Source organism: Heloderma suspectum, chromosome 10 (genome assembly GCF_057233095.1).
Source record: "Heloderma suspectum isolate Gila_16-S chromosome 10, 16-S_ref, whole genome shotgun sequence".
Lineage (NCBI taxonomy): Eukaryota > Metazoa > Chordata > Lepidosauria > Squamata > Helodermatidae > Heloderma > Heloderma suspectum.
Genome location: NC_139467.1, coordinates 16,137,942 through 16,151,405, shown reverse-complemented (window position 1 = coordinate 16,151,405; position 13,464 = coordinate 16,137,942). Strand labels below are relative to the sequence as shown.

The 13,464-nt window shown below is 47.9% G+C and overlaps 1 protein-coding gene across 1 annotated transcript in view; it reads right to left on the bottom strand.

The window, feature by feature from the left end:
* IGLON5 (IgLON family member 5) overlaps positions 1-13,464 on the bottom strand; it is a 142,228-nt gene that overhangs the window by 24,277 nt on the left and 104,487 nt on the right. Inside the window, exon 3 of the mRNA XM_084814360.1 lies at positions 3,496-3,728. Within this exon, the coding sequence (XP_084670486.1) occupies positions 3,496-3,728 (233 nt within the window). The remainder of the gene's footprint in view (positions 1-3,495; positions 3,729-13,464) is intronic.

The following is a 13,464-nucleotide window of genomic DNA, read 5'->3' as shown; positions in this document are numbered from 1 at the left end:
CCCTCTGGGATGGGGGACACTGTGTGGGGGTGGGGAGCTATTTCTGTGCAGTCACTTCGGGTGACCAAATACAAAGAACGAATGACAGGATGCGTTTATCTTCAATAGTAAGGACATTTTAGAAAATGCAGCTGGCCCTGCTAGGCTGGGGGAAAAGTCTGAACAGACCGCAATTCTCTTTTCGACAGGCGAATGCCTGCAGTGATACACCTCTGTAATTTTTGACCCTGGATGGAATGTTCTTACGGGGCTCCCCCTTTCGATGGCCATGTGTATTACTTCAGTTGTGAAGCACGCAACTAACATTTCTCTCCTCCCCCCACAGTTCCATGCTTTACACCTCCAACATTCCTGATAGGTTAGAGCTAAAAAAAAAACCCATACTGTTTGCTAACCCTGGCAAGAACAAACACAAAGAAATACTCTGAGCGCATGCAGTTTCAAATTTGTTTCAACTCGCTTAAATCATAGTACCATCATGACTTCAGGAATGAAATGCGGTTTGCTTCTGCCCCGATGCAAAACAAATTGACTTGGGAATAAGCACATTTTGTTGCAGAAAAGGATAATAATACACATCTGTAGCCATGTACGTGCCCGGCAAGAGACACCCTGACTATAAAAAGTTTGAGAAAAATAAGAAAGGATGCTGCAGCGACCAGAGCCTGCCCCAGTGTACCTTATCATGCCTGTGCCAGCCCAGCTGCTGATTCTGGGCCTGTTTGCTGCTGTTTCCATCCACCTGTCACTCTCTGGCTGGGAATTTGAGGGCCCCCAGTGGTACGGGGCTGTGTGTGCCTGTAAATAGTGATTTTTATCAAGAGAATGGTGCAAGGGGATAGGCTTTAAACAAGAAAGAAACCCCACTGTGCTGCAGTCCTGATCTGGATCACCCCCCTCTCCACACTTTGAGCTGCTGTTTGTAAAAGTGTGAAAGAGACAGAGCTGTGTTTATGCTCCTCCATTGTAACATGTAGTTTGGTCAGCAGGCGGCAGATTTGGGATGCTGTTATGGCCAGCGGAACAGAAGATGTCATGGGGAGATCTGGCCTGTAAGCCTCCTGGACGTTCTTTTGGACACTGTCATGAACATGAGCTGAGCAAATGCCAATACATTGTTCATTTCAATGGGGCTTGTGCAAGAAAATGTTCCAGTGAGTGGTATTCCTTGTTAATTAATGGAAGACGGAAGGTGCCATTTGGATATTTGGCCTCAGGGAGTCGGGTGAGTCACCCACCATGTTTTTACCCATTTGCTTCCTTCTAGACCAGCCTTCTCCAATGTGGTGCCTCCAGGTGTTTTGGACTCAGCCCCAGCAAGCATGGCCAATAGCCAGGAATGCTGGGAGTTATAGCCCAAAACATCTGGAGGGCACCAGGTTGGGAAAAGCAGTTCTAGACTCTTGTTTGACTGGATGGCGGAGAATTCTTGACTAATGGAGGTAACACCAAACGGGCTGATTTTGCAGTCAGGTATCTTGGGACAGCAACCCCTGAATTCAAGGCATCCTCTAATTAATTTATGCATCCAGCAGGTAAATCAGAGGTTGTAGTGAATTGGCAGAGTCAACAAACTCTGCCCTAGCCCTGAAGCAGCTGCAGATTGATGGGTTCATCTTTCTTCCATCCCTGGATATGTGATCGTTTTAAACAACAGCAAGGCTATTGCCTCTCCTGCATAGAATTTACAGTCAGTTGAACTCCACCCACCAGCAAGTGGTTCAAGATAGGCTGCATGGGTACAGGGCTGAAATGCCCTGAAAGGGGCATCCATAAAGAAGGCCATGCTTTGAAAGACATTTAAAAAGCTTAAAAGGCTATTTGGCGGGCTGGAGAGGTAGTGTGAGTGTGCTGGGAAACAACAGTTCTGCTCCCTGCATGGTATTGTTGGAGAAATCTGTTTTAGGGATGGAATTCGATGAGTTTTCTAGGCTCAGTCCCCTGGACTTTGTTTCGATTCTTGCTATGGCGCCTGACTCAATCTGTAGCAAGTCAAGCCGGTTGGTGGATTTTCCAGGAAGTTGCCACATTTGGAAGGAGAAGGTTCTGCAATTTGCAGAAATTTCTGAGCACTTTGAACAAATTACAGCCGAATTTGTGCAAACTCCATAAATGGCGGGTGAATTGATGTAATTTGCACAAATTCAGACACAATTTATGCAAATCTGGCTGCAATTTGCACAAATTGCTCAGAAATCTGCAGAAATTGCAGAAGCTTCCCTCCAAAATGTGCAAAATAGTTCCTGGAGTTCAGGGAACAGCCCGCAGCTTGGCTCTCAGAAGCAAAGCAAGTCGTACACACTGCTGAAATCCGTTGAGCCCAAAAGAACCGGATTTCCCAGAGACAGACATCCCTATCCACACATGCCTTCTTTAGCAGGTGCGTTCAACCAGGAATCTGGTGATGTAGCTGTGGTGGGGGCCACGCTGCAGAGAAGGTAACCCAGTGGGCATAAAGGCACTCTAGGAAGCCCACAATCTTCCTCACCCATCGAGTGCCATTAAATGGTAGCTAGAAGGAAGCGGAGGAAGCACAGCCCGAAGGGGACACTCTGTGCTTTGATCTCTATGTGCCTCCCTGTGAACAGAATGCAACATATATCACTTTAAAAACAAATAAAATATCGTAAGGATGATCTGGAGACGAAGGGATTAGGGGAGTTTCCAGTCAGACAGCTACCAGTGGAAAGACATTGTGGGTCTATTCCATCTTTCCCTCCTTAATAGATTTTTTCTGGTAAGAAAGAGGACAGAAGAAGCAGTGGGAAAACATGGGAGGGTTACAAATGGAAGACGACCACATGCAGAAGAATAGCCAGAAGTTCTGTTAGATTTGGCAGTTAAAAGAAAGGATTGCCTTTGGTTGCCGAGAAGCTACAGGGAAATATATAAGCATTTGGACTACTTTTTGGTAATTAACTTGCGTTTCTGTTTTAAAAACTACACTGTAACAATTTATGCTTTTTTTGTTTTCTTTAAAAAATGTCTGTATTACTGTGAAATATATGACAGGTTTATATTAACTACATATATTGCGATGAAGAGATTTGCTACCTTGTGATTACATTATTTTTCAGTTGGGATGATACTTGAAATTTGCCAGATTTGAAAGCTTGGGCCATTTAGATGGGCTATAAAAATGTTTCTTTCTAGGCAGGCTTTTAACCTCCAAGTGTGATGGAGTTTTAGTTTGGCTTGCGTTATTTTCCCTGCCATTAAGATAACGCTACTGATTTTACTTTGTTGTTGTTTCTTCTTCTTCTTGGATGTATTGATGTATTTTTGTTTGAGTTAAATTGATTAAAATGGAGGGGGGGAAACAACAACCACAAAAACAAATGGAAGACGACATCAGAGGGAACACACACACACACCACCGTAAAGCTCCATGAATGAGGCAGGGTGAGTGCAGAATGAGCGCCTCATCTGGAAGCACCCTGATTGCTTTCAGTCAAGCTAGTGGATCATGGTCCCACCCTTTCCCTGGGCTTGTACCGTGCACGATGAGGTACACCTGCGAGGTGTGGGGCTTGTCCTGCGTCTGGAAGGAGCAGGTGTAGAGCCCTTCGTCGTACACGTCAACATGGGTGATCATGATGCTGAACTTGGAGGGGATGTAGGTCACCAGTTGCACCCGTGGGTCAATGGACCACTTGTCATTGCCAGCATACAGGATGTTGGAGCGGTTCAGCCATGCCACGCGTGTCACCTCCTGGTTGATGAAGCAGCTGTGGGGAAAGGAGAAGAATCAGTAGTGAGGGTGAGTGGCAGAATGAGGAGGGGGAAAGGGGGTAACGGTTATGGCAGGAAAGAGGAGGGCTGGATGCTGCAATGTATTCTGAGCTGGAGGACTGCTGCAGTAGATGGTTAGGGCTTAGGGATGGAAAAATCTGTCAGTTTCGTTTCCTCCTGCATTCAATTTCTTTAAAACTCAAGTTCTTTCTCTCCTGAATATAGGGATGTATGGGGATTTTGTTTTTGTTCACATGAGACAGCCGCTGTGCTGAAGCTAAACAGATCTGCGTCTGGTCAGTGCCTGGAGGGGAGACCACCTGGAAACAACATGTAGCCATCTTGAGTTCCACAAAGGAAGAAAGGTGGGATATAAATGTAATAATAATAATAATAATAATAGTAATAGTAATAATAATAATAATAATAATAATAATAATAATAATAATAATATAAAATAAAATGTGCAATCATGCCCTGTTCGAAGCCCTGAATGTGAGGACAAGCATGAGCATGTGTCTGCTGAAAACATTTGCAAATTGTCAAATACGCCCTAGCGTTCATCTCGTTCCTGATTCCAAGTTCAACTTGCGCAAATTCCATCAGTAGACTAAATCAGACTCAGTTCGTCCTATGGAGGAGATTTGAGCAAATTTTGGGAGTTTTGTGCAAATGTCTTGTTCGACTGCTGCTCAGTTTCATAAACCTCCCATTCACACAAAGCGAGCAGTGATCGCAAACAGGAATTGGGCACAGGACAAGCAGCAAGATGATGTCCAGGGAATCCTGCTGATTTACGTCTACGCTATTTACGTTCCCCTTATTTTCACCGTCTTAGTCTACGTAAATGTTTACGTAGACTAAGACGTGCCAAAATAAGGAACGCAAATGGCGGCGGCCATGGCTGCCGCCATTTGCGTACGCGCGTTTTTTTTTTTTTTTAAGTCAGCCGTGATAGGCTACGTAAACATTTACATAGCCTATCACGGTGTTTTTTTAAAATCTAGCCGTGAGAAGCTACGTAAATCTTTATGTAGCCTATCACTTTTTTTGTTTTGTTTTGTTTTTAACTGAAAATGGTGGCGGCGGCAGCCGGTCGGAAGACCGGCCGCTGCCGCCGCCGCCGCCGTGCCACTGCCAGAGCTGCCGCCAGAGCCGCCGCCGCCAGGAAGATCCGCCCAAGGTAAGTCCCATCCCGGGGGGGGCGGGCCGTTCCGCCACCGATTTCGGGGGGCCGAATGCACTGGCATTCGGCCTCTCTGAGATCCATGGCGGAACTTTCATACATCCCTAGGAGCTAAGCACTCAATTCGCTAGGCCTGGATGGACGAAATTGTCAAAATTCTCACCCATTTCTATTACAGCTAAGATGGGTGCCAAGGTAAAGGTGACTCTATACCAATTATAGAGTCATGCCAAGTACATAGGCGACAAGTGGTTGTGATTTTGTAATGCCTCTGATGTGGGGCAAAATGGGACAGCAAACTTTTCTACACAAGGCATTTATTATGCATTTGTGTTTCCTCGTTCATGGTAGTTTGTGTGTCCTTTACATAACGTCATCCTCTTCCAGGGCCTCTCCTGTTGTTTGCAACCATTATACCTTTTTTTTTCCTAATGAGGAAATTCTGGTATTTCCATAAATGGCGGCATGAAACTCTGGTGTAGTCACACAATACTTTTATACCACAGCGCCCCTAGTGGTTGTGTAATGGAACATATAGAAAGGCAAGAAAGAAACCTCCGGGGGGGGGGGGAAACATGCACAAAGGAGCAGATCTTAATCCCACAAAGAATCTGAAAGCAAAAGTCTTGGTACAGTGGCAGGTTAAAAGCCTCATGTAGAAAAGCCCAGCATAGTGTGAAGAGATAAAGTGAAGCCGGTGAAGAGATAAAGCATGTGCAGTAGGCAGTGTTGATGCCAGGCCCCAAAGAAACATCTCATGTGCATGTGCCCAAAGGCACGGGGCGGGGGGCGGGGGTTTAGGGCACAATCCTATGGAATATGCCATTGCTACTTGGAAGCCCCTGAATGTGGAGGCTTCCGAGATTCCTACGCCCTGCTGAGCTGAAGCCAGCACGGTGGGAGGAGTGGCAGAGGTGCTGTTTCCCTCCCCATCCTCTGATCTTTGAATTTTTGCCAGACAGGTGTTTTAGCTTGCCTAGTGAGGGGGAAGGAAGGAGGCTGGGGGAGGCTCAGGATAAATCATATCCTAGCCTCTCCAGTCTCCTCCCCTCCCTGCCCAGCAAAACGCCCCCTTTTCCCCTCCTCCAAGGTTAACGTTCTGACCTCAGAGAGGCCATCCGCACTGTTCCCTGCACACTAGCTGCGAGGGGTGTGTGTGTTAGATCACCGAATCCCCCACTCTGAGATCGGAGCGCTGTCTCCGACCTTGGAGGGCAGAATCCTTGGAATATGGGACCCAGGGACCATAGGATTGCTCTCCCTGCGGACATTTTTACTAAGCAGCACAGAGCAAATAGTAGGTCCCAGCTTGGTGACCAAAATACCAGCAGGGCTGGGGAAATGCCTAACCGATGGCAACCCTAAAAGGAGCCCAGAGCTGCATACTACCCCTTGCGTTGTCCCTTGTACAGACTAGAGCTGAGAAAGGTGTGGAGGCAAGAACAGAAATCTCCTAGTTCAGATTTACAGCTTGTATTTCAGTGTTTGAAAAAAGAATAGCCATTTATACGAGAGCTGTTTACTTTAGTGGGTTCTGCAGTTTTCACGACGGGGGAGGGGGCATAGCTCCGTGATAGAGCGCATGCTTTGCATGTAGAAAGTCCCAGGTTCAAACCCTGATATTTTCAGCTAAAAGAACAAGGTAGCAGGTGACAGGGAAAACCTTTCTCTGCCTATGACCCTGGAGAGTCCCTGCCAGTCAGAATAGGCAATGCTGGGGTATATGGACAAATAGTCTGAGCTGGTAGAAGGCAGCTTCCTATATTCCTAAGAGGATCTGTAATGGCTGCCATGTGGGGAGCTAAAGGCCTCTTCCTGCCCAGGGTTGCCGAGAAGGGGGATCTGTTCAAGGGAGGACAGGGCACCCGCAGTGGAGGCTGCAATGTCAGTGGGGCTGCGATTCTGCTCTGGGTTTCAGTTACAGCTCTAAAGGAGCTATCCGAGATGCTGAACACATTTTGGGGCTAGGTTTTAGCACCCTTCAATAGCTCCTTTAGAGGTCTGACTGGTTTTGACTGAAACCCAGAGCAGATTCATAGAGCTCCACTGACATCGGAGTCAGGACACCCCTACCTTTAATAGTTCTCTAAAAGGGGGGATTTCATCAAGTACAATTTTCCTCACCCCTGCATGACGACCTGCACCGTCTGAAATGCCCCTTCTACGTAACAATTAAAAGAAGGGCTGATGCCAGGGTTTGACATCATCAGGCAGCTGCCAAGTACTAGGGTGGCCCTGTGTCCTCCTTTACAGTCCTCTATTTGAAGGGCTGCCAGAGGACTGTCCTCTGCTGGGAAGACGTCTTCTGTTCGAAGGGCAGTCTTGTCCAATTCTGGTTTAAAGATAAAGAAGCATCAGAAGGAAGAGCTGGGCCTTGAAGGTGCCCATCAACAGCACCTGGATAACAGGCAGGGACACAGCTCACCTGGTCACACTCTTCCCCACAGTGGTGAGAGACACTGCATTTCTATTTAAATTGTAATAATAATTTCAAAACTTGCATATACAGATATACATTAATGTATGCAAATATCATGCAAATCAGTGTCCTTTTTTTTGTCCTCCTTTTTGGCGATTCACAAGTGGCCGCCCTACAAGGGCCATACCTCAGCAGGGGGCTCACCGCTAGTCCCTGGAGCCCTTTGACCCTGCTCCTCTTCCTCTTCCTCCTCCTCCTCGTTGCTATCACTGCCTGTTTACCTGAGCAAGTGAGCAGTGAAAGGAGGGAGGAGGAGTAGCAGCCACCTCCGCTCACCTCTGGGCTGTAATGAAGCTTGGACCCACAGGAAGAGGGCAAGCAAATAGGAAGCCATGACAGCAGTGAGGAGGCGGTGAGCCCACTCGGGGGCGGGGGGACCACTGTGAGGATCTTGTACAAGCAACCCCCAAAAGGAGGATCCAGCAATGATCTGGTGACTGTCCTAAGGGACTCTTGTCTTCCTCTCACCATTCCAAATACAGCTGAATCTCAGATGTTGCCCAAGGTGGCCATGTGTCCTCTTTTACAGAGAGCAGAACTCTATTTGAAGGGCTGCCAGAGAACTGACCTCTATTTCAAAGGTGTTGTCTGAAGGGCTGTCCAGTCCAAGTCCAGTTTAAAGATAAAGAACCATCGGAAGAGCTGGGCCTTGAAGCTGCCCGCCCACAGCACCTGAACAGCAAGCAGACTAAGCTAAAACGTCTTCAGTCTTCCACCCTATGATGAGATGTGGGGTATTTCTATTTTAATTATAGTAATTATTTCTAAAATTGCATCTACACATATAAATTTGCATCTGCACATTTATTTATTTTATTTATTGCATTTATATCCCGCCTTTTTCCCTCTTGCAAGGAACCCAAGGCGGCTTACATTATCCTCCTCCTCTCCATTTTATCCTCACAACAACCACCCTGTGAGGTAGGTTGGGCTGAGAGTGTGTGACTGGCCCAAAGTCACCCAGTGAGCTTCCATGGCTGCGTGGGGACTAGAAGCCAGATCTCCCAGCTCCCAGTCCAACACTCTTGCCACTACACCATCAGTGTCCTCCTTTGTCAAATAGGAAGCTGCCTTAGACTGAGTCAGGCCATCGGCCCATCTAGCCCAATATTGTCAACGATGATTGGCAGCAGCTCTCCAGTGCTTCAGGTAGGAGTTTTTCCTAGCACTACCTAGAGATGCTGGGGATCAATCCTGGGACCTTTTATATGCCATGCAGGTGCTGTACCACCAAGCCACTCGCCTAGATGCTTTTAAATGGCAATTAGACTGCAACTATAGAAAAGAGTACGTTGAACGAGACAGACCTTTGGTTCAACACAACAGGGTTCTTCTTACATTCTTATGTGGAACTTTGGTACGAGCCAGGGCCTACACTCATAAAGGCCTACTTGAGCAAGCCTCATTAAAAAAAAAAAAGGCAGTGAGGCCAGCTTTATGTACACAGGCATTTACATACCTAGGCACCCGCGAAGGAGGGTGTATACAGCCCACCACATGCAAAACCTACACATCAGGGACTTGAGAGAACTGGGCCTCAGCTCCTGAATGATGTATTGCTCCATTTATAACCAGTCGACAAGCTGGGTTTATTTCCATTTCTGAGTAGGGAGTAGGATTTAGGGATGTACGGATTCCTCACCGTCCGTTCCGGTGGGGAATCCGTGGGTGAGGAGGCGATCCGTTCCTCCCCCCCCCCGAATCCACGCGAAGCAGTTCCACTCCACAAGGATTCTGCAGAGCCGAGGGCTGCCCCATTCCGCCATCCGCATGCCCCGGATTCCCCTGTTGTTTTTTGGGGGCTCCCCAAACTTACATAAATAATTCCGTGAGTACCGCCGAAAAATCCTTTCCGCACGCCTGCCGTTGGTCTCCGTAAGCCTCGGGTCATAGGGAAGATGTCTATTTATTTTCGTAAAAAGGGTAAAGCCCTTCGCAGGGATTCCCCACATAACTTCCGGTCAGCTGACCTCACCTCACCTGACCTCACCTCACCAGCCCTGACCTCACCTGACCTCCACAGACAATAAACAGAAATGATGGAGGATTTCCGTGGACTTCAAACTCAGCCCCAGCAAAAGAAAGCCTCGGGTCACAGGGAAAATGCCTCGTAAAAAGGGTAAAGCCGTTTGCGTTCTACTTCCTCCATTTTCGATTTACAGATTTCTTTTCATAATTATTTTCGTAAAATCCACCATTTGGCAGACAAAAAAAAAAAAGGGTCCGCGTGAGCTCCAGTCTGGGTCGAGGAGGCCCAGGATTCCGTGGAGGAATTGAGGAGGATTCCGCAGACTGAATTTGTCAGAATTCGATCCCATTTAAAATTTGTGCAGAATTCTCTGACATCCCTAGTAGGATCCAGTTTATTACAGCAGGGTGTGTGTGTGTGTGGGGGGGGGGAGACAGGAGAAAGAGAGAAATATAACTCCTGGGTTCTCCTCACAGCTGTGGTGAGGCCTTTGGCTGTCTCTCTCTACCAAGCCCTTTGAAGTCCAAAACCCCATGTTATTACAGCTTTTTATCAAGCCCTAAAAACTTGAACACCTTCCAAACTGCAGATTTACAAAAATAATGAGCGTTTGGAGAAAGAAAGAAAGAAAGAAAGAAAGAAAGAAAGAAAGAAAGAAGCCCAGACTCTGTGAACTCAGCTGCTGAGTTAATTCCTACGCGGACACATTTCAAATACAACCCTCATCCCGTAACCGGGCTTGGGCTGCTCCCCCTCCCCTCTTCCCAGCCCCCTGACCCCCCTTGGCCCCTCGCCAGAAGCCCCACCACCTCATTTCTATGGGCCTTCTCTCCTCACCCTGTGGCTCCCAGCTGCGAGATTTAATTATCAGAGTGGTTTTTCTCTCGCCTTGAAGGCGAACGGGCGCTAAGTAATCCTGTTTCTTGGTCTCTGACAGCTGTCAGGCACAGATTGGACAAGTGTTCCGAAGATAACCAGAGAAGAGCTGAAGGGGGAGGACGTTGTGCTCTCCCCTTCAAATCACAACTGACCCCGATACTTTATAAAAGTATGATTCTTCCTCCCTCACACTGCAGTATGGACCCTGAGCCAAGCTGTCTGCCGGGGTACTCAGTACAGTGCTACAGTGGCCGGGAGCAAAAGAGGTTCGGACTGCTGTTCCCTAAAGGCCCAAGCCTACACATCACGTGAAGTCGCATGATGATTTTCCCTGCCTTTTTTTTTTTTTAAGGAAAAGCTTTAAGGAGACTGAAATCTTACGGGGAGGAGAGGGTCTATTTAACCCCTTTTCAGCCATGTGTCTGTTCAAGACTGTTCAGAGAGAGAGAGAGAGAGAGAGATGCTTTCCTGCTCATGGAGGGAAAACAGCTGGTGAAGGGGGCAATTTTGAGGGGACAAACACCTGGCAGGGAAAGGGTTAAGAAGCCCTTTCTCATCCCTTCCTCCAATAGTTCTCTTGTCAAGATTTCAGGCTCCCATTGTAGCTTTCCTTCTTCTCCCTCCCCCCCCCAACCTTATCGGGAAAGATAATCATGCCTAAACATAATGGGAGGTTTGGTCCTTATTGCTGCGTAGGTGCCTGACAATGCCACAACAGGGAGAAAAGTTACAAGTGCCAAAATTCCCTTTTCTTCAGCACTATCGAAGACGCAAGTAGGTCAGATTTCTGTGGCTTTTCGAGTCGCCAAGTTGCAACCCAGAGATGCCCCATATGTCTTTTCAAGTGCCAAGGAAGTGTGTCATGAGGCAGCAGTGGCTTCTCTTGCCCCATATCCCCACCACACCCCCATAACCCTGGCCCATAAATCTGCCCACCAACTCCTGATGCAAGGGGCGGGGAGGCAATCCTGGCCCCTATGGCAGCCATGAGAGGAGGGCAGGCAGGGGGATCAGGAGAAACCAGGCCAGCAAAGCTATGGAGCTCCCTCATCTCCTCTTTTGCTGGCATTTTTAAGAGTAACTGCAGCACTTCTGGGTTCCTTGGAGGTAGTGTAACACTTTTCTTCAGGGTCTCCAAGGGGACTCACAGCAAAGCCCTTGTACAGGGACAATTAACATATATTTTAATTTCTTAATTAAAATAATAATGCACATGTAATAATTGTACATACATAACAATACACTTATCACCAAAAATAATAAAACAGAGCACAGCCCTCCCAAAGTTCTGTCTTTTTTTTTTTAAGGTTGAGCCCACAACAAAAATATAAATAAAACTGCTCTCTGAAGCTTGATTTTTCTGCTGACCGAAGAAGGAAAACGGTCTCTACTCAGTTCACTCCAGCTCTGCAGCAATCTTCTCGAGGTGGATGAGTCCAATAACATAGGAGCAAACTCTGCAAACAGCTCTGTCTCAAGGGTTCAGGGTCTTGCAGGGAGGAGAAAACAAGCTTCTTCCACACTGCAATTTTGGCAACTGCCTAAAATGGTGGCCACTCCCTATCTCACGGCTTTACTGAGCCTGTGCAGGAATATTCCCTCAGAATTCTTAAAGAAAAATATGCCAGTGGGTTACAGTAGGACAGGATAAAAATGTGGTAGACAGAGAGACAGATATGAGCAAATCTACAGCAGCCTAAAATCCCGCATTTAAAATGGGGCTTTCTGCTTCCGTTTTAAATGCAGGATCATGACGGACTTCCGTTACACGCACTTCCTTCCTCCCTGCCCCCTTTCCCCCTTATCTTCCATATATATTTCATTGGTCTAGCCCCCTTATTGTGGATTTTCCTCTTTTCACAAGGGAACTCCAGTGCGATCTTTTTACAAATAGAATAAAGGTCATTTAGTGCAGGAGACGCCCTGGAGGCTGACGGCGTCCTCTAAAGGACCCGCAATCTTCCGCGAGTAACCAATCTCAATAGCCAGATGAAAGCTCTGTGTGAAGAAGGCCATAGTAATGGAAATTGGGCGCATCCTGTCACCTTGCCTGCAAGCTTCTTTGAAGCATCTGTCTGGCTGCTGTGGTAAACAGAATGGCAGACTAGATGGACCTCCGAGCAAGGAAATGGTTCTGTGGGAGGCCAGCTGTGGTCAGGAGCAGCCTTCCCCAACCTGGTGCCCTCCTGATGTTTTGGGCTACAGTTCCCACAGTCCCTGGTCATTGTCTATGCTGGCTGGGGCTGATGGGAGTTGAAGTCCAAAACATCTGGAGGTTGTGGAAGGCTGGGCCAGGATCTCTGTTATCTCTTTTCCTGGGGGTGTTAACAGAGGACTTAGACTCCCTGGTGCGGTCACACCACCTTCCTTTTGGTATTCCTGCAAGCCAAGTGAGAGCTTTGTCCCCCTTCTCCCTCCCCCCCACCCCGGCTTATTCTGCAGAGAGTGTGGGAGGGAGAGGTCTTGGGAAGTAGGTCAAAGCCTCCACTGATTCAGCCTGGTGGGAACCCAGCACACTGCAGGCTGCTTGGAAACTGGGGGGCTGGCGGAGAAGAGGAAGGAGGGTGGGGAGAGAATAGCAGGAACACGTTCATGGCATGCTGACTCACAACTTCCAGCTGGTGTGTGCAGAGGGGGATGGATGCATAGGCAGAGAGGATAGATGGGGGTGGGGGAGAGGGTTCCTGTTTATGGCTCCCAGCCCCACCCGCCCCATGCTGCTGACTGTGCTCCCTCAAGAAGCATCCTGATCACTTTGATGCATGCTACGCGAACAAAGAGCTGTGGAGCAGATCAGAATCTTATGGCCCGGTGATCCTGCTATGTGCAGAGCAAGACCAAACGTGGTGCAAGGGCTCATGTCCTCCTAGGACAATGTCCCAGCTCGGTCTGAGAGCTGGTGTGGCAACAGCTGACAGGATGTTGGCCCAGGGAGACCTGGGTTCAAAAGCCCTGCTAAGAGCCAAGCAGGATGGGTTGCCAGCAGTTCCATGTGTTTTTACAAGCAACTTCCCTAATTGGGTAAAAAGACGGGAGTGGTGGAGATGTGATTTTGAAATCTGGAGGGGTGCATGGACAGAGAGCATGAAACTTCTTCCCTCCACCCCAGAACTGTGGCTTACTTCCCCATAGCCCTCTCTGAAAGAGAGAGAGAGAGAGAGAGAGAGAGAGAGAGAGAGAGAGAGAGACAGCGCTTTCTCCTAGTCAAGGTCATGTGTG